At 43.3% G+C, this 24,245-nt stretch overlaps 1 protein-coding gene across 4 annotated transcripts in view; it reads right to left on the bottom strand.

The window, feature by feature from the left end:
• Positions 1-24,245, bottom strand: part of CD247 (CD247 molecule) — a 57,155-nt gene that overhangs the window by 11,624 nt on the left and 21,286 nt on the right. Inside the window, exons 2-7 of one of the 4 annotated variants that reach the window (XM_048930308.1) lie at positions 5,593-5,699; positions 4,294-4,347; positions 3,216-3,299; positions 2,495-2,527; positions 1,791-1,847; positions 149-190 (exon numbers count right to left, since the gene is read on the bottom strand). In XM_048930308.1, coding sequence (XP_048786265.1) covers positions 149-190; positions 1,791-1,847; positions 2,495-2,527; positions 3,216-3,299; positions 4,294-4,347; positions 5,593-5,699 — 377 coding nt within the window. Of the gene's footprint in view, positions 1-148; positions 191-1,790; positions 1,848-2,494; positions 2,531-3,215; positions 3,300-4,293; positions 4,348-5,592; positions 5,700-24,245 lie in introns of all 4 variants that reach the window. The other 3 variants (XM_048930290.1, XM_048930311.1, XM_048930300.1) reach the window with 3 other exon arrangements.

Here is a 24,245-nt window from a genome sequence, read left to right as displayed (position 1 = left end):
CTGTGAGCTCTGCTGACTAAGACGTGAAACCCTGAACAGTATTCTCAGGACTTCTCCATAATAACTTGGACAGGAAGGCAGATGCAATGGAGGCTGCAGTTCAACTGCACAGATAGATGAAGGGGGCAGCTGTGGATGTGTTGCCTACCTGGTAAACAGCCTCGTTCCCTTTTCCTCGCCGCCGCTGCTGCTTTGGGGAAGCAAAACGAGCAGAGATCAGTGCTTTTCCCATTTCACCAAAAGAAAGAGAAGGCTGAGTGCTCCCATCCTGAACTGCAGATACACGGAGGGAGAGCCTACTGCTGAGTGCCACCTGGGCTGTGCCACCCCAACCTGCTGCAAGGGCCATGGAAGGAGAGAATTAGCAAAGGAAGTTATTTTGATGGGATTTTCCTGTCATACTGCTGTGATGCTGCTATTTTCTGATTCACTGCAGGCCAGGAGGTGTGGCAGCATTCCTGCTACTTTGTGGGCTGAGAGTACACCCGAATAAATAAGTCCAGGTGATTTGAGTTGCTGCTACACATCAGCTGGCGCCTGAGTGACTCTGCCCACTCCTGAGGCGGGGGCCGTAAGTTCCTATCTCTAACTCGTGCTTTGCAGCTTCAAGGTGGGAACCCAGGATGGCCGAGCTTGCAGACCTGGAATGGAGGCTGTGTGCCATAAGCAGCCTGCAGCCATGGCCCCAGGAGCATTTCCTGTGTGATACAGATGGCAGAAAGCAGTGCCCACCCCAGTTAACGTTGCAGCAGGCTGTTGAAGGGTCATGTGTGTAGAACGAGGGAAGGCTTTGTTTCCCTCCTCACTCTGCTGGTAATAGAAACATTCGTAAGTAAAACCAGGGTGAAACTGCATAAATTCACAGCTCACAAACTGAGCCTGAATATGAACGATAAAAAAAATGTTTTAGAACAATTAAAAAAAAAAAACAAAACAGGAGGTGTTAAATATTGGTGTTGTTTCATCATTTTTCAATGCTAAGCTTTCTCTTGAAATCCCCTTTTTTCTCTTCTCAGAGGGAAATCAAAGGTTACATGTAAGACACTTAGACTCAAAATAGAACCTGTGTAGGTCACAGCAATTTTTCATTTTGCCATAAACAGCATACCGACACGGCCTCTTTACAACACAGGCATCCCTCCCCCAGCAGCGAGCTCACTGAACTGAAGCTGTCCCCTTGTCACTATCCTTGGACACAACAGAGCTGTTCCCTTATAAATAATAGAGAAAATGTGCAGGGAGGGAAATGTTCCCCCAGTTCCCTGTCTGCAGACAAGCGTGCAGTGCCTGCAGGTGCTGACTTGTGGCTATAGGGCAGAGCAGACGCGGTGGCCCACGGAGAGACACTGTGAAACTCCACCTCAGGGCTGCCCTGGAGGAAAGTAAGTGCTCAACGGTGCTGAGACCTGAGCTTTGCAGCCCTTGAAATCAGGCATTTCCTTCAGGTATTCCTCATTCATCTCGGAGGATGACTGAGGTCACTGCCAGACTTTTTGTGTGGAAAGTTGCAGTGTTTCCCCCTTGACATTACTCAGTCCCCTCAGCAATACAACAGCTGTGTATGGGCCATGTTTCTAATGCCAGTGGCACAAACCTCGTTGTCCAATCCCCAACAGGCTTTGTGGCTGCTGTAACTGTAGCTTCATCTCTTTCTGCTGTACCTATCTCACCGGGTACTACAGGAAATAGATAACTGCCCTCAGCTGCAGGCTCTCTCACACAGGGTTGCTGCTCTGCAAGGGTGCAGCAGTGAGCAACACCTACCCCCGCTCCCTGTAGGAGGGACTCACCTCTCCCTTCTTCCCAATCTCACTGTATGCCTCGCCCATCTTGTCCTTCTGCAGGGACTGCAAGAAAGAGGGGGAAGGTGTCAGTGTCAGAGAAAAGCCAACCCAGTCCCCATGTGCCCACGCTCCACTCCTACACGCCTGGGACTGCCGCGAATGACCCAGCCTCAGTGCAGAACTATGACCCCATCCAGAGGAGGGACAGTGGTGGGCTTGGCTGATGTGCAGGAAGCATAAGTGAGGCACATCAACTCTGCTCAGCAGCACCACACTGTCTCCAACAATTGAAATGAAGAATGATGACCAAATCATTTAGCTACACTGGCGCCACGTACTGCACTGCACCAAAACTCTCTGAAGAAAACCTTCAAGCAGAGTTTGCTCAGGAGACAAAACCCAACACACTGCTGTGGTCCAGGGACAGAACAGTCTTTAACACAGTAGGGTGAGAGGTAAGAGAGAGCAGCTCTCCCTCCCTCCATTCCACAGGCTCACAACCAGCACTGATCAGAGACTGTGAATCAGCCATGGGAACCAAAGCTCACTTCTCAGCAAGCACTGAGCACCTGGATAGAGCCAGGGTGAGATGTGAACACAAGTGTTCGTGGCTCTGTCCTTCAGAGCGCTGGACACATCACATTTCACCAGAGTTCAGTCCATCAAGAGGTCCCTAAGCAGCCATCCCCAACCCTTAGTTCTCTACTCACGGAGTAAACGGTGTCGTGGGGGTTCTTTCTTCTCTGCTGTAAGAAAAAGGAAAAAGTTGCCCAAGTGTTGCACTGCTGCTGTCCACCACCCATATGAGCCTGTGGTTTGCTCTAAGGCCCAGCTACAGCTCCATGGACACAGCCAGTTGGGCCCACCTCACCTCCACCCGAAAGGCTCTGTTAAAACAACTTGTTTGCTAGACTAGTCATATGATTTTAATAACTGGAAAAAATTCTTAGCTCTGTTCTCTCGTCCTCTGCTCGACCCCCCCCAGCTGCCACATGCAGGCATGCCCCACAGAAGGTTTCCCCTCCCTCTTCTTCTGAAGCTGCTGGGCTCTGCAGCAGAAGCAGTTGCTCTGGCTGCTGCTTGACACTGTCGGTGCTCGCCTGGCAGCATCACATGCAGAGTGCAAACAAAACACTCATTTCCACCTCGCCTGCCCCGCATCCGCCCAGGCCGAGTGTCACTTCCAGCAGTGTGGCTGTGAAGTCTCAGCAAAGCCGTGGGGGCACACATCAAAGGAGAGGGGGAGGTTTACTTTTGTCCCCGTGAGGCTGCCAGTACCACAGCTGTCACATGGGTTGTGCCATTCCCTCCCAAGGAGGACCCCGTGACTCGCAAACTGGTGCTGGGCGCACGTGTGTCTGAACTGTGGTCAGATGCGAGGAGGAAGGCACTGGATTCAGAAAGTAGAGAGGGGATGTGGGAGGAAGCTACCTCGTGTCTCCCACCCTTCTCAAGGTCTGCGCCTCGCCTGGTGCCCAGCACATCGTATTCATCTCTGTGCCCACGGGACAGTTTCTGAAACGAGAAAGGAAGAAGCAGTGGTGAATGTCACAATCATGAGAAAAGAAATAGAGCGTGGCTTAGCACGAGAAAATAAATTACCCAGCTTGGAGTCCAGCTCCTTGAGTATTGCAAAAAGTTTTTACCTCTTAATTTTTACTTTTCTTTCAACAAAATTGTCTACAACAAAGCTATGGAAGCCAGAAAGAGTGGTCCGTGCAGCAGAAAGCTGCAAACTGTTTACATCAAGAAATTTTCCAAGCAGAACTGGGCTGAAAAAGATCAGGAGAGAAAGGGAGACTGAATTCCATGTCCTCTCTCCCACTGGTGGTTGTATGTACAAGAACTTGTTTGTTGTTGTTGTTTTTGTTTGATTGATTTTGCAGAGCAGCTCATCTACATCTGCATCAAGTGGATGCAGAAGTCACACATCTCCCATCTGGAAAAGGTTACCTTGGAAGAGGGCAAAGGAGAGATTTCAGATGAGAAGAGCACAGTTATACACAGTTATCCAGTGCTATTGGAAAGGCGACAGGTGGTAATTTAAACTGAAAACAGAACATTAGTTTTCATAAATTACACAGTTAAATGGTGGAACTTGTCACAGGATGTGGCTACGGTCAAGAGTGTGAGAGAAAAATAAAAATAAAAACAGAAATCAAGGCAATCAGATGTACAGCCAGAATTCAATGCTGCCATGAACAAGCAGTTCATCTAGGAGGCCGGGCAGGTGCTTGTGTCCATCCTCTCATGACAGGGAGAGCCTCTGATGCTGACTGTGGCCAGGCCCCAGGGTTGGGTGGGCCTCCAGTACGGCCTCACGCAACAGCCCCGCTCAGCTTTGGTTTTCCTCCATATAACTCTCCTTCTAACTGCTATGCTGCACACCTGGGTGCAGTGCTTTCATCAGCTGCTTCATCCCACATTTTGTTGATCCATAGGCAACTCACTGAGTGCCCAGAGAGGCAGAACGACTGTAAAAAGCACACATAACACAGCAGATACTTACATTATACACATCATCCTGGCCCAGCAGCAGCTGTGGTTCAGAAGACTGGCTAAGCTGGAAAAGAAGCCATACCGTGAGCAGGGGAACAGAGGCTTCTGTCCTTTCGTTCCTTCTCTCCTCTTGTCAGAAGCTGGGCAGCCCAAACACAGGCAGTCTGTGGCACTGATGGAGCTGCAGCAATACAAATCCTGCTCCACACAGGACTGATAAGCAGTTAATTGTTGCAGGCAGAAAGGGCAGCATTAGGTCAGTGAGAGCAGCTCCTTAGTGCTCTACTCTTTTTGGAGAGTGTTATGCTGCACTCTGTATTGCCTTAATCTTACTGAATCATTATCATACATTAAATCTTTCTTAAAAAAACAACCTTCTAGTTGAGTTTGCATTTAGACCTAGGATAAATCTGATTTTCCTTTAAAAATAAAAATAAAAATTATAGTAATTACAATTTACCCACTCCATGCTTTCCCTTTGACAGGGCCAGCAATTTACCAAGCATCTTCTATTAACAGAGCCCAACATCAGCCACACTGTCCATAAACAAAAGGCCATAACAAGGCTGTACTTTTGGCAAAAGCCACCACAAAAAAACTCCACCGAGCAGGAAGCACAGTGAGAGATGCTACTCCTTAGGAAATATACAAGTTCTAGGTTTGGGTCAAGACAAAGAGCTGCCCAGAAGATGCTCCACTGGCCTAATGGAGCTTCATGACAACGGTGTTTCAGCTCTGCTGCTTTTGGCTGAAAGCCTGGCATTACATATGGCTTTCCTGCTTCCTTCCTCCCTGCAGCAGCTTCCTTGTTACAGCTCAGCACCACGGACCTCGCCAGCAAACAGCGGAACAGACCAGAAGCACAGTGAGCATGCTGAGGGCTATAGGCAAGGGCATGTCTGCCTTCTGAGACATTTTGCTACTTTCTTCATGAACTTGGCATTGTCCTGTATTTTCTGCACACCTTCTCTTCTCTTTCCAACGACAAAGCTGCAGAAGAAACCATATCACCAACCATTTCCCAGCTATTCTATCCAGAATCTCTGACTGCATGCATAACTGTGGCATCAAAGTACTCTCATGTAGTTCATACACTTTCCCTTCACTCCTGAACCCTCGGACAGCATTTGCCCAAGATACTCAGGTTGGTACCAGAAAAGGAGAGGGAAAAAAAAAAAAAGAGAAGAGAGAGAAAATATTAAGCTCTTATTCTAAGAGACGTGCTTCCTGCTTCCACCCCCATTTTCCAGCTCGGCCCACCATGCTAGCACCACAAAAGCCAAATGCATCAGTGTTTAGATAGACTGACCTTAGCTTTCACAAAAAGGGCCGTGATGATGACTGCGTAAATGAAGAGGAATCCATCAAGTAAGTAGCAGAGTCGGGGATCTGTCAGTCCAAGAACTGCTACAGCATCTGCACAGAAAGACCACATAACATCAACAAATAAGGCCATTTGCATCAACATGTGCTTGACAACATACATGTGGCAGTGCAGCACAGCACTTTATGAAGCGAAGCCAGTACAGAGGCAAGTCTGCCTGTTTGCAAAGGAGATGGAAATCTGAACGAGGATCATAGAACAAATGAGCTTGGAAGGCAGCAATGGACGTCCAACCCACTGGGGTCACTTGGAGCAGGCTGCCCAGGTCCTGTTCCTACTGAGCTGCCTCTTGTTGGGAGGATCCCTTTGAGAGTTAAAAAGAAAAAAGAACATTTAAAACTTTGCTGAGGAAGAAAATCTGCAAATGCCCTAAGTGAGAGCTCAATAAAACTGCTCCTCAGAAGATGCTGGTGTTAATTTCATAGTCCACATTCGTGACATATTTGTACCCCAACCACATCAAGCAGAGCACAGCAATGCTGATGGTTTTCAGCAGCTAGAGCTAATTAAATTGCTCCTGTATCAGAAAACGTGCAGCAAGCTCGAAGATGCAGCTGAAAAATAAAAACAATTCAGGTCAAGAAGCCAAAGTAAATATGGATCTAATACGCAGCTCCAAGACCACTGCCAAAGGAAAGGTGCATTTCACAGCTATTAAAAAAATCACTTAGAAATGAATCTGAGGCATGCTTTGTACAGACAATTGGAGGGAGTTCAAAAGAGGAAGATGAGAATGATCAAGAGCCTGTGAAACCCTTCTACGGAGATAAATTGAAAAGAATTGGTATGATTCATCTCCATCCTAAGGTGAACAAAGTATGGCAATTCCTATTAACTGCATGTGATGGATAGCAGTTGAACCACTTAATGCACTACTTCAAGGCACTCAGTTACTCCTGCGCTGAGAGCAGGGCTGCTCTGTGCAATGGGCTTTTTCTCCAGTCCAGCCAGTCACAATGGAGATTTCATCACATTTGCAGATGCCATTCGGGCAGTGCAAGGGAGTCTCCTCTACAGAGACAGAGCTAATGGTGACAGTCTGCAGCACCGCTCAAGGATGCTATCTGTATAAAGCATGGCTGCAAATCCATGCTTGGAAAATCGGTAATCCAATTGTATTTTGTGAAGTAGAAGATCAAATCACTGCTCCCACCAAGAAGCTCACTTGTGATGCCAACTAGAGACAGCCGAAGGAAAAACACATTTCCAGGCATCAGTTTTGTTTTAAGTAAGGATTTGCATTCCGTTTTTCAAAAATTATGCTTACAAACAAATCCCTGGAAGTAAAGTAAGACTAAGATCTTGGATTGCCTTCCTTCTTCTCCTCCCATTTTCTATGATTTATAAAATAACATTCAACAATAAACACTGCGTTACTCTGAGGATTATCAAACCTCGTGTACATGGGGTAAATGGAGACACAGAGATTTAGATATTTGCCTAACATCACGCATCATGTATTAACCCAACCAACTGAAAGTAGCTTCCACGAATTCTTCTGGAGATTCAGAGGATAATATTTAGTCCAGTGCTGGTTCAACACAAAACCAGCCTCACGGTGCCCCGTGCACCACAGCTTTCCAGTGTTTTACCAGTCCAAATTTCAGCAGTCCATTAAAATGCAGGAGGATATTCAAGCAAGATGTCTAAACATGGGCACAGTGCTGGAGAAGACTTTTTCCATCAGCACATCATCACCTGTTTATGAAACACAGCACAGACACAAGCTGTGCTTTGGCCATGTTCAACATTACAGTTTGCTGTTTTCCTTGGCCTTAAAACCAAGGAGCAAAACATGAATATTATTAGGATTGGTGTTGTAAGACTGGATGCTAAGCAGCAAGAATAATTACATTTGGGAAAAAAAAAATAAAAAATCAGGTCATTGATTCCCACTTCTTTATGCCAAAAGTACGTAATGCATTATATGCATCCTTATGCATTTTGGAAACGTAAGGTCAGGATAAGATGCTTTAGGAATGTGGCAAACCCTTCATATTTCTGCTAGGATCCCCTCCAGGGAGGCACTATCACCAACTTCAAGCACTGCAATTTTCCTCTTGATTAATTTGAGAAGAAATAGATTTAGAAAATGGAAATGAGGATAATTTGACCAAACGCCAAACACTTTCCAGCTGATTTGCTGAAAGAAGACCAAACATGTGCAAAAAACCAAATGATCTCCCGTTTCAGACTGAAAGTGAAGAAGTTAAACTTTCTGCCCACCTTGAACAGAGCAATCTTTATGCCTTCGGAATCTTTCCAGAGCGTTGTCGGAAACAGAACAGAGGGGAATGCCTTTCTCATCTCTGGAGGGGGACTCCTCACATACCCAAACAGTCAGTCATTCTCAGAAAAGCACTGCTTTCACTTCTCGCTTTTGCGAGAACTTGGTGCAAAGGGCTTTCCTGAAGCAAAACCTGTGATGCCTCCTAGAGACAGCAAACCAAGCTCACTGTGATGGCAGAACCCGGATATTCAGCAAGCTCAGCTAGCAGATGTAAACTATGAAGCTCTTTCAGCTTTTGCAGGGGTTTTAGATTAGATCCATGCTCTTTTACTAGACTCATATTCAACAGGGATAGCAGAAGTTCAGTCTAGTTAATGTAAAAGATGTTCCCTGCTTTAACTTTTGTATTGTTAAGTATCCAGAGAGGCAAGGCTTACCACTCAAATGGTTATTTCTAGCTTTCTTACTGCTTCCCTTAGAGATTTCTGCCTGAGCATCCTACAGCATAACTCACTCCAACCTGACTTCTATTGGGCAGCCTTGTTGCAACTCTTTTAAAAGAGTTCAGCTTCTAAAACCAAACGCATGCTATGGCACACTTCTCAGAAGAACTCAGTCTACATATCTTGGCTCACTGGGGATCCCACAGTCTACACACAGCAAGGCTGAAGGCAGAGACACCAAATCAAGCACAAGATGCTTTTAATCATGACCAGAGGCATTTGTCTGTTGGGTGCAGCAGACATACCCCTGGCACTTTAAAGTTAGACTTTACAAAAAGCAAACAAAGCACAAGGTTGCTAAACAGCTTGCAAGTAACTCATGGCCCATGACTCCAGTAATCAAATATACTGATAACATGAAGAGCGATTCCTAAATGGAAGATTTATAAAGCCCTTCCCACTCATTGGTGCATTGCTCTTCTCATCTCGGGGCTAATGCAGGAAGGGACTGCTTGGATTTCATGGCTCATACCAAACCAAATGCAGAGATGCACAAACACAAGAGATGTAACAGGACTGTTCTGCCTCAGAATGAACTCAAATCCAACACATTTGATCAGCTGCAAGCAGACAAGAAAAGGAGGGAGCTTTTCCATCGCAGCACAGCAGTCTCAAGGCTTGAGGTGCCGGAGGGAGGATTGCAGCTATTTGCAGACACCAGTCAGGCCACGAGTGATTCCTTGCACTGCAGCCAACACAGTCCAAAGCTGCAACAATTACAGGAACCCCCCTGGAGGTACAGTCAGGCAAAGCCGTGATCATACACTCATCATTGCTAATCCTATTGGAATGAAAACCAGCTTTGCTTTCCTTTCCTTTCTCCAGGATCAGTTTTCATCTAACTCAATGACAGCACAAGACCTATCCCATGCCAAAAGAGCAAGCAAGCAACAGAAAGGACAGTAAACCTGTATAATGAACGCCATCCGCTGTTTTTAGTTAAGCTTATAGCAACACTTTACAAAACTTGGGTGGCTGTCATCCAAGCCTGCAGAAAGCTTTCAAGATTTACTTTAGGACATCCATTGGGGCAGTTCAGGTTAGACACTCTCAAGACTTGCAAAGTTCCAAGATGTTTCGTTGCAGTCTCTTTACAAACCTGTGCTTCCAAAAAGGCATCTCTGCTGCTGAGAAAATTACCAGAGAAGCTTGCTGTCGGGCAGAGAAGTGGTTAAATCACCTCACAGCAGCAGTGGTGGCATCAGGTTATGGGCAGGAAGGAGGCTGTGCCGGCCCTAACGGCTGGGGCTCTGCACAGCGCAGCTACAAGCGCTGGGGTGGGAGAGGCTGAGCGCAGCTCTTCCCATCGCAGCCAGTCCTCTGCTGCCGACCCGCTTAGTGAGGGGATGTTTGTTTGTGCGGCATTCTGACCGCTAGGAGGTGGCACACATGTAATGGCACTTACGGACAGAGTACAAAGCAAGGTTGCTTAAGGGCGTTGGTTTAATATTAATTCCCTGAGTTTTGGTTTGTTTTTTTTTTCCAGCATCGCTGGCCAAAGCTTGGCCTCTTTCCAGTGACCTCGAACACTAAGCCCTTCAAGGGTCTCATAAAGAGAGCCAATGGAAGAGCAATCACAGCATGGAAACATTCCCACAAACAACGCCTGTGTCCTCGAGAGAACCCTTCAGCAAAAGCTCTTAGGACAAATGCTAACTCCAGAACCCCTTGCAAGATCCCCTTTGGAAAAGACGAATCACTTCTTCCCCTTCCGGCATGTCTTCTCCTCTAATTTGTGTGCATTCACGTCTTAACAGCATGGACAAACTACGTACATAAAATATGGCAAAGTAAAACACTGCTAAAGAGAAGAGACTATAAATTATCAGGGCATGGGGTATGGTTTTATGTCCCTTAGCAGATGCAGTCTGCAGTCCACCACCAGGTGACATAATTGTGATTGCTCATCCTCCCATCACTACATTTTGTTATAATCCATCCCAAGGTACTTCATCTTGAGTACCTTACCTCAGGTTGTATTAAAGCATAAGGAAAAAACTGCTGTATTTTGAGATGTATCTCATCGCACACGGGTAGGAAATTGCAAATACAAAGAGAATAGAGAGACAGACAGACAGACTGACTGAATTGAAGACTGTTGGAAAGCAATGCATTCCTGTATGGGAAAAAAAACAACAGAAGGGAAGAAGATCCTTATTACTAATGGCCCAATGCCGTGGCTTTATTTTGCCATCTTTAAGACAAGGATAACAAAAGTAATATTTTAGCTGTAAAAAATGTCAAAGTTCTCTGCAGCTCTCAGACACTGGGAAGTTTTTATCTTATTAATAAGAGAGAGAACTATGGCAAAAGCAAAGCAAGCGAAGAAAAAGGATTCCCCAGGTTGTCATCATAAAAAATTCCTGCATATTTACAGTACGAGCACAAGCCATTGTAAGTCAGTATTTGAGCCTGAGATGAAAGCAAAACTTTACCCATACCTACAGTGCATGCAACTAATATTAAAATTTATCAAGTTAATTCCAGTACCCAACATATCCATATCCAACATGTACCATAGACATACATCTCTGTATCACCAGTAATAAATTATCGTGTTAGGGAGGTACCTGTTAGCCTTCAAACTACTTTGGTAAATAGTAGGCATATTCTGGTCATGCCTGCTATCCATTCTGGCAGCTCATTTCTGTTGTATTACCTCTACTTACTTATTTATTTTTTCCCAATTGTTAATTGGTTGTAACAGCTTCTATGCTGAAAATGAACACGAGAGCTTCCAAGCAAAGCTATCTAAAATTAGTAAGAGCACCAAATTTAAGAATCTAACAGTGAAGATTTAGGAAAAAATTAATTTCTATGGCTGAAGGTTGCAACAGGTGCCAAAATTGTACTTTTTGTGAAACAAAATGGCACTGTGGGCTCTCTGTAAGAGCATTTATATTTTGCAGTTTTAAGCTTTTCAGTGTTGTCTGTTGTAGGCAGCCCGGGTAACCATGCTGTATTTAAGCTTACATTGCAGACGTATTAAAAACATGAAATCCTTTTCCCAAAGAGGCTCAGCTTCGGATTCCTCCTGCTAGCAGTAATTACAGACAATATTGCACAAAGTTCTGGCGACCAATAGCAATACCCTGGATCAGCTTCTCTGAAAACTACAGGCTGCATTCTGCACTCCCTCTGTCCAGGAAATCTCCATCGATCCCTGCAAGCATTTCATGGTGAAGCAAACAGCTCATGTTCTGTATGCTGAAAACAGGATGGGATGATGATAGCGAGGGGGTAAAGACCCTGAGATTTCATATCGTTCTTGAACGCACTGGTTTCAGAGGGGCAGGAGGAGATAGTATTTGGACATTTAACATGTTGGGATTATAGTTCTTGTTTGTTTTTCTAAGGAAAAAAAAAACAACAAAACCAACATTCTACAGTAACAGTCAATCAGGGAGTGCTAGAGTTGTGTATCAGCCCATCAAAACAAACACAGCAGGGTCTATGATTTTTATACAACGGAGCATATATGGTGGTAGTAGTGGGACTTCAGAGGTTGATCTGTGTTTGCATTAAATGAAGAGCAAGCTGAATTATAGATCTATGAAGTCAGCATAAATGAGGAAAAAAACTAATGAAGTCACCCACCATACTAATTTGTATTCTGTCTTATACGCCAGCTTCAAATAATGTTCACTTCACTCCACCCCCCGGTTTTATTCTAATCCTTGAACTAAATGCCTGCTTGGCATTCCTAAATATGCTTCAGACCTTCTCCCATCCTCATGTCCCTGCTTAGCTCCAACCTAGCCCACAGGTGGTACTTGCTGTGGATGCCCACCAGCCAGCTACTGGCAGCCACAACCCAGCAGGCCTGTGCAGAGCTCGTGCTCCGACTTGGAGTTTGCAAGTGCTGAATTTGGTGTTTGTCCTTCTGTCTAGATGCCATTGGTCCTCTGGCAACCTGGAGAAAGCTACTGGCCTGTTGCCTGGTTGCATTATGAGGTACAGCCATTCATAGCTGGAAAAGACTATCATCATCGATCTATGTCAATTTCATATACAGCACTGAGTTTACCCTATGTGCTTTTCTTCACAATTTTTCAGGAAAATATAATTTTCCAGAAACACTGCACACAGAAATCCTGTCTTGTTGCTTACAACTACATTTACCTTGTTTTGTTTTTCCTGGAGGAATGCCACAGCTACCTGTAGAGCATTTAGATTCCTTGTATTTCTTCATGGCATCTTAAAGCACAGTAGCAGCACTTAGTGACTAGAACAGATACAGTTTGCTGAACAAAGCTGTTCATATCTGAGAGTTTTAGTGCACATTTCCAAAGCAGTCACATAAGATGGGACGTTAACTTCACTCTCATTCTCTAAGTGTTGAATTATGCATTACACTATCACTGTGCTGATAAAACTGCTTGCAGATCTCATGAAAGATGTTTCTTTAAAGGGCCTTAATGCTGCTTCTAAAATGGGTGAACATTTTCACATTGTATTTACTGTAAAAACCCCATCTCTCTCCACAAAAGCCTTATCGGGAAACCTCCGAGATGTGCAGACAAAGAAAAACTGCCTGGAAACAGCTTTTTTTTCTTTCTTTCCATGTGCAAGCGAGTCGGAATTTGAATGCAAGGGGAATTTCAACTATCTCAATTTTTCATAATACTCAGTGCTTAATGAACCTTTTTTTTCAGAACGCAGCATTGGAAAGGGAAATTAAAAGTGCTAGGTGGGGTGAAAGATGGCCAAATGCCTGCAGGTGATGAATATTCCTCTACATGTGAAAAGGCTCTTCTTACTTCTGCTTACTTCTGCTGTGTACTCCCTATGAAAACCCTCCTGCTGCTGCTATCCATTGGGACTTCTTCCAGCCACAGAGCTGACTGCTGTACGTTGTACTACTTAAAATATGTAACAAAGAGCTGGGCTGTCCAGGCAATGCATTGGCTATAATACAACAAAACAGCATTCTTCCTTACCTTAACACAAATGTTGTGTTTGTTTTGTTTCCTTTCAGGCTTTGTGTTGTTGTTTTTGTTTTTTTTTTAATTAGCTGTGACTAATCCATACTTCATTTTCATCTGGACTTAGCAGTTATCCCTTATGCAACACAGGGAAGATGCTGGGCACAAATACAGTGCCGAGGTGCAGTGCAGTAGTCTCACTTGTGCCCCTGGGAGTGTCTCATAAGCACTGCTACGGAATTAATTTAATTAAGCTAAGTGTTATCACACAGAATTAGCCATTAGATGTGCATTAATTGTTTCAACCTACTTAATGAAAGCTGTTCCAAGAAGTTACCCTGGTTTTAGAGAGAAAATACTACGAGTACAGCTATTCAAAGTGAGGGCAATTAAGAGGATTATGTTCAGATTTATCGCATCAAAATGGAAGAAGAAATGTGCAATAAACAGCCCAGTTTTCTTCCCGCACCACTGATTCCAACAGAAGTTAGCTAGACAGGCCATTTAACTCAGAGTGCACAGGCTTAATCCCAAAGCACGCACCCACACGCCTTCAAGGACGTGCAAGAAACATGCACTGATATGCAACAATAATGAAAAGACACACAAAACTGTTCTCTCTAGCACAGTATTCATCACACAAGAATCTTTATTCACTGTAACCAAATTAAGTCTGGGAGGTTTTGATGCCATGATATTGTGATATGCAAAAATAAAACTTTTCATTACTCTTTTCTTTAGATTTGCCATACGTGACCCTGCTTTTGGAGTAACTCCACTACTTATTCTTCTGCAATTCATATCCACATGCATTAAAGGTCATCAAAAACTACTGAAATTATCACCTTAAAAACATTATTTTTGTACCTTATATGTATATTTTGATGCATCAAGAAAAATTAATGATTGTTTACTCAAAGTTCTTTACAAGAGCAACATGAATGCAATTTATTGCAAGACAACAACAACAGAAAAAAAGTAGGAAGGAACATACAGTTCAGCTCATTGCAAAGGCCCAAATGCATGTATCTAACTCCAAACAAGTGCACTGAGGAGGAATGCTGTGTTTGCAAAGGATATGAAGGTTGAGAGGAAAGCCCACATGTATCAAGCAAGAGAACTTTGGCTTTGTAGATGGGGGCAAAGCGCTCTCTGATGTTGTTCAGAGCATAAAAATTAACAGAAAGCAATGGAGAAAAATTCACCATACATTTGTCCTTTCGGTCCATTTGCAGTGTAGATGTGACACAAGGTCTCTAGCTAACAGCTTCCATGCAACCACCTGAAATTTCTAGAATATGATTGCATCCGCTGTCACACAGCAATCTGGTGTCTCAAACCATGTACATACATACATATCTAAGCTATAAGTGAGGAGACATTATTTAAAATTGAGCAAATACACTGCTTCTCATATAGTGAAAAAAAACCACCAAAAATAAAAATCACAGAAAAATAATAAGCAAAACTACATAGACCTAAAATAATTCTATATTACCAAAGGAGCACTGTAAGCCCCCTAAAGCTGAAATTTCCCTCTGCAAGCCTCGTTCTCCTCCAGTGCCTCACTGTTACACATCTCAGTCTCTATAGTTCATGTTCAAAATAGTAAAAGTCTCTAAAAAATGTCAGACATGGGAGAGAGAAAGCATCTGCTCAAGTATTTTACCACCGTGCTCACAGAGATCCAAACTGTATGCTTTTAGGAGCAATATTCCTTTTCTATCACATTTCCAGCAATAACTGCTATAATATCAGTAGCATATAAAGGAAAAGCAAACTAACTAGAAGACAAAAAAAACAAATCCTAAGCAGAATTACTAAGTACTCTTTAGGAACAGTAAGTGAAGGCAGTGTTACAGAGGGATTTATAAGCTAGGTAATGCTAAGCAGAGCATTGCTCTGAACATTCTGCTTCACCTAAAAGTCTTGGCTGACTGTGGCTTAGAAATATCCTCTCGATAGGCTGTCCAGAGCTTAGCATTTTGCAGCTTTTAAGAGATGGCAATAATTCTGCAGATGGTCGTGCTCGCTGCAGAATAACCCGATACCAGATATCACGCAGGATTAGAATGCATGCACAACCAATTTGTAATTTAAGGCATGACTAAGTAATTAAGCTAAAAGAGTCCTATTTCAGAGTTAGCTGTACTTTCTGGTTTTTTTTTTAAATGAAGTGTCAGTAACTTATACTTTAAAAACAAAAGTAGTTCTGCTATGTGAATGTACCCCAGCAAATCAGAGCAATTGTAGTGAAGGGATTATAGCTGGCTCTACACAGGCTGGCTTCTAATCACAATCATACCTCTACAGCTACCTTCTGCAATCTCAGGGCAGACGAGCAATCAAGTTCTATGAGAACACAAGCAATTTGAATGTCACCATCCATGCAGTTGCCTGTCAGTGCTGAAATTGATAATAAAAGCTTTCATCAGCATTTTTAGCAACTAAGAGTAAAACTGTGAACTCACTGCACTGCCAGAAAGCCCAACTGCCTCTACTAATTACCTCAGAAATGTATTGTGCTTATTCTGGTGTGCCCGATGATGCCATCCTTTACATGGAAAAAATGTCTAGCTGCTTTATTCACTGATTACTCACTTCCAACTAACACAGCAAAATTAATAGGTATGCATGTTTTTAGACAGGGATTGTATTTTAGTTTTGTTACTGAGCAGAAGTGTGGAAGTGAAAAGTCAGCTCGGCTCTCTGCTTGCTGTGTTGTAGAGAATACAGCATTACTCTCTCAGTCGTTTGCATCCAACTCTTCAAGTTACAAATGCACACTCCAAGCCAAAAGAGAGGAATCCTAGCAGTGACAGCAGAACTTCTCCTACGTTTGTCTAAAAATGTGGCTCATAGTATTGAGGTGATTATAATGTTTGACAATCAGAACAATCCCATCCAAACAACTGATGCACAGATTTCCAAAGGACTTCAAAAAAACCCCAACAACCCAAGAAGGAATACACTTCATGAAGAGAATCTTCATGGTCAAAAAGGACAGAAAAGCATAAAACTGACTGTATTAAATTATTTTCTCTAGTTATTTACAGACAGTTCCATTCCCTCCTGATCTTTAAAATTACCACGTACTGTGAAAGGTCAGACAAAATTGGACTCCTAAGCATAGAAACATTTGCAGTTTAATGATGCAGTGCTGACCAGGACAGTTCAAACAAACAAACAAACAACCACAAAACAGCCATGAAATCAGCTCAGGGCACCATTCTGTGCTTGCATCCCCTGCAGCCAATGCATGCTAGACATTACCCAGGCTGCTTTTCATAATAACTTCAATTCAGAGTTAAGTGGAAAATGACTATGTTATTATCTCCTCACACTTCTGGCACCTATCCACTTGCTCACCTACACGTTACGGCTTTCCATCCTGACCACTAACTACCTTTTTATCGGATTTCATTAATAAAGATGCATTTTTCTCCACAGACATGCTGAAACTTCTTTTTGTCCTCCTGTTACACTCCAGAGATGCTGCATTTTGACCAGAAAGGGTTGGATCTGTGTTTCTGTGGGGACCACTTATATCCGAATTCGACATTTTGCTTTCAGAAAGCCAAGCATCGTTTCTTGTTCCAGCTGTTCTTGCTGCTACATCTCAGTACAGCCTCGGAAAATCCTCCTGTGCCCAGCGTCCTTGCTCCCCCTGGCATTCCACACCCTGCCAGCAGCAGGCTGGCCATGCTACTTTGAGAGCACCTCAGGAACGGGTTTCCTGGCCCATTGCTGGAGCTTTCTGTTTGCTCTCATCGGCCAACAGGCAGGAAATGGGGGCACCGAGGGGCCTGCCCCTGCATCTGCTCACCTCCGCCACCACACAGCCCGCTGTGCTGCACGCCGCTCCCACAGCACGAGCTGCCTTCTTCTCTTTCAGATCGCCATCCTCCGCGTCTCGTGGATAGATTAATATCAGTAAGGTCAAGTTTATTTTCTCTGTTGCGTTTCTTCAACCTTTCTTCCTTGTGCAAGACCACCGATTTCTCACGGCCCTTACAATATTAGGGAAATGAGCTATAAAACAGCTTCAACATCCCTTTTACACGTATTTGCTGAGAGAATCACTAAGGGGCCACCTTTGCTTATCTGTCAGCAATCACAGTGTCTGTGCCCACCCAATCTCCTCCACTTATAAGCTGCAGCAACCAAGCGGGGCTCATGGTCCCCCACTCACACACACCCAGCCCCTTTGAAGCCTCAAAACGAGACAGGACGCTTCCCTGAGACAGATACGGATCTACCCCTACACACCCGCCCCAGCAAACACACATCTGAGACTTTTGTTAGCAAAGACAGGCAATACCAGGTGCATCTGAGAAAGCACTTGCTCGAAGCTGCTGTAACCGAGCTAGAAATCATTACCTCAAAATAAAGACCACGTAGGAGAGGTCTTTTGATTTCAGGGCTCTCTCTAATCTCTCTTTCTACAGAAGGGAGCACAGAAAAGAAGTGCTTGGCTGAAACAGGGCAACTCCAACATCACATTTTCCTTTCACCTGAGGCACACACACCCTTTGCCTAAACTCATAGCCTTAAGGTGGTAGAAGTGGCCCTCTGAGCAAAACCACGATTCATCCAACAGGTCAACCCACTGATGAAAGAAAGTGGTACTTGGTCTACACCCCTCTTCTGCAAGGTGCCAGACGCTGGAGTAGGACTACACAGCTTTTCAGCCAGATACACACAGAGGCACAGTGCCAGCCCCACTACAGAGCACTGCACATCACATGTAGGGACTGGTTTTCCTTTGAAGTGCCTGGCTCCAAAGGAAGCCCTTTCAACACCCTGAAGGCAATACGTAGATGACGCAATCTTACACACCAACGCCTTTTTTTTTTTTTTTTTTTTTTTTGTTGTTTAAGCAAGATTGTGATCATCAGAGGTTGTTTGTTTGCTTGCAAAACATGGCTGAGTTGTCGCATTCATCTGTGAAATGAGCAACCCCTGGAAAGCTCAACAGAGAGAAGTGAAAGCAATGCCTTGACATCTAACACCATGGGCTCTGCTGCCTGAGCTGAGAAAATCAGCACTCCCGGGAAAGAAAACCACTAAATACTCCTGTGTTGCACAGCCAGACCAGGATGCAACAAGGGCAGCCCCAGTGAAAATGCTGCCCGACATGCTCAGACAAAAAGGAAAGGCTACAAGGCTTGGTGAGCTTTGGTTTGCGTTGGGTTTTATAAAAGGCAAAATATAGATCTCTTGTCAGAAGGTAGCTTTGACTTTGGAATTGAAAAATGAAATTGCCAGAGGGAAAAACAAGTTCACATCCACAAAGAGTAACCACCAATACATAAATACTCTCTCCCCTCTTTTATAAGAAGCACCCAGAATAGAAGCACGTATTTTCTGATTATTTCTTGCCAACTCCCACTCCTTCATAATGAGCAACTGGAAGGTTTCAATCTGAATAACTGACTTTAAAAGATTTAGGGAAATATAGCTCAAGTTATTATGTCAAAGGGCAAAAAAGCCCTGCTTGTGCTCTCTGCAATATACTGTATTGGTTCCCATGAGCAAGCAACAATTTTGAACATGTAGGAATAAAACATGGCTTCCTACAAATGTTTCATGCACTGTCATTTCAAAGTCATAATAAACACTCAGAAGGTTAAATTCTTATTGTATGAGGCCGGGCTAAAACTTTCTCATAGAAATAAAGGTAACCACAAAACAACACTGCCCATAGAGCTGTGGTATTTTAGAACAGCAGGTATGAGCTGCAGTCAGAACTGCAGAGGCATTACACGGTGTTTGCAAGAAAAGGTTTGAAGGTCTTTTGCACAATCAAAAAGATTAAGGCACACAGTTGCAAACATGTAGCAGAGTTTAAATAATCAAAACAAAAACCTACACTGAACTTTTGAAAACATCTTCAATTCAAGAACATCTTTTCTCTTTTCCCATTATTTTGCATTAATGCTGCCTCAGATCATCCTGCTCCTGAAACTACCAACTTCAGTGACAGATAAATGGAAAGAAATAGAGATAGAACAGGATTCTCCTCTGATTTCATCTTCCAGTAATGTAGGACTTGATTAAATCAATGATCATATTGAGTCTGAAAGAGATCCTTAAGCCTTTTGGTTCGTCCATTGCCATTTTGCTTTTGCACACGGGCTACATAATTGCTGTATTCCCTGTTATATACCAGGGTTGTTTGTGCATGTATATGTACACATATATATGTATAAGGAGTGTGTTGTGGATGTGAATGCACAGAAGTGCCTGTGTATCTGCTCCCCAGCCATGCTCATGGCAAGTTGCTAACCAGAGAGAGGAGGACGCAGCAAAGATCACTCACGTAGCGGCAGCTTTCAACCAGGCAGATACATATTAAAGAAAGAGCTCACCAAGGAAGGGAGGCACTTACCCTGCATGCCATGTTGTAGGAGAGCCTCCCTGCCTTCCCCGCACAGATCAGAGGGTGCCAGGACCACAGCACAGAGGAAGTCACACCACCTTTGAAATGGGTCCCAGCACAGCACTCCCACCTCTCGTGGTTTCCCTCGGCGGGGTCCCTTCTACTGCTCTGTGCCGGGAGAGCAAGCTGGCTGCTGAGAATGCACCCAGGTTGAGTGCATGGACTGGCCCTGCAGTGGACAAGCCCTGAAGCCCATGCCGCAGAGAGCAGCTCAGCCCAGGGCAGCCGGCAAGGCCCCACCTGCCTGAGGGGCTGGGCTGCTCTGCTTGTCCAAAATCTGAGATGTGCTGGCTGTGCAAGAGAGGGTTCCTTCTGAACGGCCTAGGTCTCACTGGCAGGCCTATGGGGCCAGCCAGCCGTGTCAGAGACAACATTAGTGCTTCAGACAACATGGATGGGCTGGTAACCATACCTGCATACCAGCCCCGTTTAACCCACCACTGTGTATTTAACACTTGCTCCAGTTCTTGTGTTATCGTAAGCAAGTAAAAATTCCAGGTTTCCATTTGTACCTTCCTTTATAACACTAAGATCCTGCAGAAAAACGTAGCATCCTCTGTTTTCTTTCTAATCAGTCTTTGCCATCCATGCTCCAAGTTCTTCTGGCATTATAAAGTCAAAACCAGGTAAAAATAATGTACGTATTTTTCTGAGGATGCAAATTAAGAATGTGGGCAATTACATGAACCCTCAGAAGCCAAGGTTTGAAGAAAAATTACCACTTCTGTAAGACACACAATAAAATTCATGATTTAAAGATGGGTCAGAAAGTTATTCAGAGGTTAAAAAAAATATCAGGTCAGCAAATGGAGCCTGTACATTTGATCTCAAGCTATTAGAGAGAGCGCGTAGTGCTCTACAAGTAGTAGTTAGTACCTCCATTGCATGGAGAAGAGAACCATAAAAATCAGTTGTTGTCTTTCTTTATTCTCAGAATTTATTTACAACGTTCCCAGTTTGTGTAGCTGTGAAGCCTCATCACCAGAACCACAGATACTGACAAGTCCATCAATAAGCCAACATCAAAGTGTCAGTGATCACTCACATCACATCAGTCCTTTAAAGCACTGCACTGCCCTAGCCCAAAGCTGCCCTGACACCTGGCAGATGTTCCTACACAGAAAGGACTAAAAAACAAGAAGGTGAATTACACAAACTACATCAAGTGCTGCCTGTCAGCAGCACTGACAGCACTCCATCTATGATGGAGAAGACTAACTTACTAACAGGAGAACAGACAAGAAGATACTTGATCATAACAAGATGTTTTTCAAAATTTATTTGCATGTGATTCGCCTACTTTCTTTTGATCATCAGCTGTCAGCACATTTGTTGTGCTAACATACACAGCTAAATATTTGTACCATGAGAACATTTTCCTTTGTAGAAATAAGTTGTTAAATTTCATACCTGATGTGTTCATTTATTCTAAAAAAGAAGCAATTGCTTAGGGCCCAGATTATGTCCTCCTTGAAGCAGCAAACATAGATGCCTTCATTCAGTAGCATAAGCTGCTATAGTTGTTGCCTTCTTGAATGCTCTTTCCAGCCCTCAATAAACCTGATAACTCAGCCAAAAAAAGCCAAATTATTTTGTCCTAATGCACTCTGAAGAAAAAGGCATGCATGCTCCTAAGCCACTCTAATGATAAAAAAAAAATAATCAGTCCTTGTGGTGCCTGAGGTTGTTGGCAGAGTTTGCCAACACACTAAGAAGTTCAAGCTACATTTATTACTGTGCTATAAACAAAAATGATTTTTCATAGCTAACACCACCGTTGCCTATGTTTTAAGGAAACAAGATGAGAAAAAAGTGCCAAAATTCAGTTTTAATACCGTCTGCTGCAAATTTGTATTCACATAGATATACTGATATGGCTAACAAAAATCAACATTCCCTCTTTGTTTAAATGCTCATAAAACACAATAAAACTGAGTGTTAGCATGGTGGAGATTACAGCTTATAAACATTTTCATTCTGTAGGATTAAAACCCAAATATTTGGGTCATTACCATTTTTGTTTGGTTTCTTGACATATCAGAAGTAGAAATAAAACCATATGCTTTTTCATGTAATTTTTTAGTTGAAAAACCTCAAGAAATACCTTTATTTATTTATAAATATCAAACAGCTTAAAAGTAAATAGAACAGACAAAAGCCTTAAAAATCTTTTCTGGGGTTAATTGTAAGTCTCAGTGTTCTGGCGTAATTCAGAAACTTGTCTTTACTATCCTGATATTTAGAGATCACTTTAATTCACTACAATTACATATGAAAATTACAGCAAGTTGAATTTTAAATTTAGTCAGTGCAGTTGGATGGAGAAATTTCAACCACTGAATGGCAAGATAACAATTTGTATTTAAAAACTTATCTGGCTTAGTCAACAACAACCTTCTTCGGGATGCAGGCTGGCTTCCTCTGTATGATAAAAACCTGTCTTGCTAGCTCTTAACCAAAACCACTTGCACGAGAGCCCTGTCAGGCTGCAGACCTGGCCTGGTTCATTCAGCACATAGGTCAGAGATGGGGTTTCTGCAGCTTGCTCCTGCATGGCAAGCACCAGCCCAGCTGCATTCTACCATTTACGATAAAAGGCAGCAGCAGACCCCATGGGAGTCGCTCATATGCGGAAACACTTGAGTTCATAGAAGCCGTGGCCTTCTGACTCTACGTGGGTTTTGCTTCTGCTTGTTTTTAACCTCCGTGGTGCAGCCACGTATGTTCCATTGCCCAGACTGTGCCACGCAGTCACAACCTGATGATGCTCCGACACTTGAAGATGTTTACTGAACACTCTTGTCACCATGGTTTTCTTCCATATCAGCCTTAAAGACAGTCTGTTTGCCAGTACGTCCCTTCCCACTGCAGAAAAGCTTTCCAGCCCATCAGCATTTCTGCAAGTTTTGGAGAAAAACCACGGGATGCAGTGAGGTCAAAGACAGACGGTGCAGGTGGCCACTAACAACCATTCTGCAGCACCCTGAGCAACAAACACAGCAAGGAATTGTGCACAGAAGGGCAGAAAAGATCTGTAAAGGCAGGCAGGGGTGGAAATTCAGATAGGAAGAGCTGGGAAAAGCAGAGCTACTGAACTGCCAACACAACAAAGGATTATGTAAGTAGTTAGCCCGCAATCAAAAGTTTTTAGTAAACACAAACAAAAGCACAATGTACTTGAAAAAATATCACATACTAACAGTTCCATAACAAACAGAACTGGGTAAATGTTTTGCAAGACTGAGTTCGGTGACACTGATATTGAGGCAGGGATTCTTATCAATCTCAGGCTCTCTGAAACAAAGCCAAGCTGCCACCTTCCACCTATCACCTTCCTTTCAAGAGCCACACTTCCCTGCAATTTTAGCACACTTTCAGCACCGAGAAGAAAGAGTGAGAGAAAAGAAATTTTACACACCATTTTTGACTAAACCTTAGTCCTGCTCCTTCAGAATTTAGCAGCATGCTCAAGAAGTGGGATCTAGAGTTGTGTATTAATGTTACTTGAATGTTTCAGATTTGATGCCAATCATGAATTCCTTTCTGTATGTGCTAAAACACACAGTCAATAAATGTTTATGCGCACAATCAAAATCACTAGGGTACAGAAATCAAGGCTAAACATGGCAGAAGGTTTAAGGTGGGGGAAATGTTAAAAATTCAGTCATCTCTTTATGCCTCAGTAGAAGAAAGCACATTCAAGCAAAAAGAATGAGGGCTCTGGAATACCTTCTTGTCATCAGGCTGAATTCCTTGTCACTGAACAGAATGCAGCTGAAGATAGTAGACAACACAACACTTGCATTCAATTCAAATAAGGCTTAAAAAGACATAACTTCACACAGCAGCAATGTATTGCTGTATGTAATCATCATTAGAGTTGTTACAAACTTCTGTTGAACTTCAGATAGCAATTTTCATCTAATTCTTCCTCAACTTCTAACAGAAGGGAAGGAAAATCATCATCTTTTCAGGTTACTGCTGTATTGTTAATTAGAGAGGCTTAATTGGCAGGAACATAAGGTGGCAATGGTCTGGGCTTTCTGAGCAGAGATAAACAGCACTCACTGGAAAAGTTATTATAGATGAAACCCAAAAATGCCTTCCTACTGCCCAATCCCGGAGATGCACAAGCACAGCTCATGCTCCATTTTAAGATCTGTAGGGGCAACTTCAGCAGTTAAACTCCCCTGCTCATTCTGGCGTGCTGTTTCAGAACCTGAGTTACTTTTACGGACTCAGAAACTCTGGTTCCTATTTTCAATTAATTTGACATTAATTCTGTACTAACTTTGTTTGTTTCAAGTTATTAAAAAACATTTATATAAAAGTACAGCTCCTCATATCTTCTACTGTATAGCAATAGCATCTGAATAATAGATAACATGTCTACACTCAATCATAAAGTGGCCTGGGTTGAAAAGGACCACAACGATCATCCAGTTTCTATCCCCCTGCTATGTGCAGGGTCACCAACC

This window comes from Lagopus muta, chromosome 1 (genome assembly GCF_023343835.1).
Source record: "Lagopus muta isolate bLagMut1 chromosome 1, bLagMut1 primary, whole genome shotgun sequence".
Taxonomy (NCBI): Eukaryota; Metazoa; Chordata; class Aves; order Galliformes; family Phasianidae; genus Lagopus; species Lagopus muta.
The sequence above is the reverse complement of the archived record's forward strand: the minus strand, read 5'-3'. Positions and strand labels throughout refer to the sequence as shown.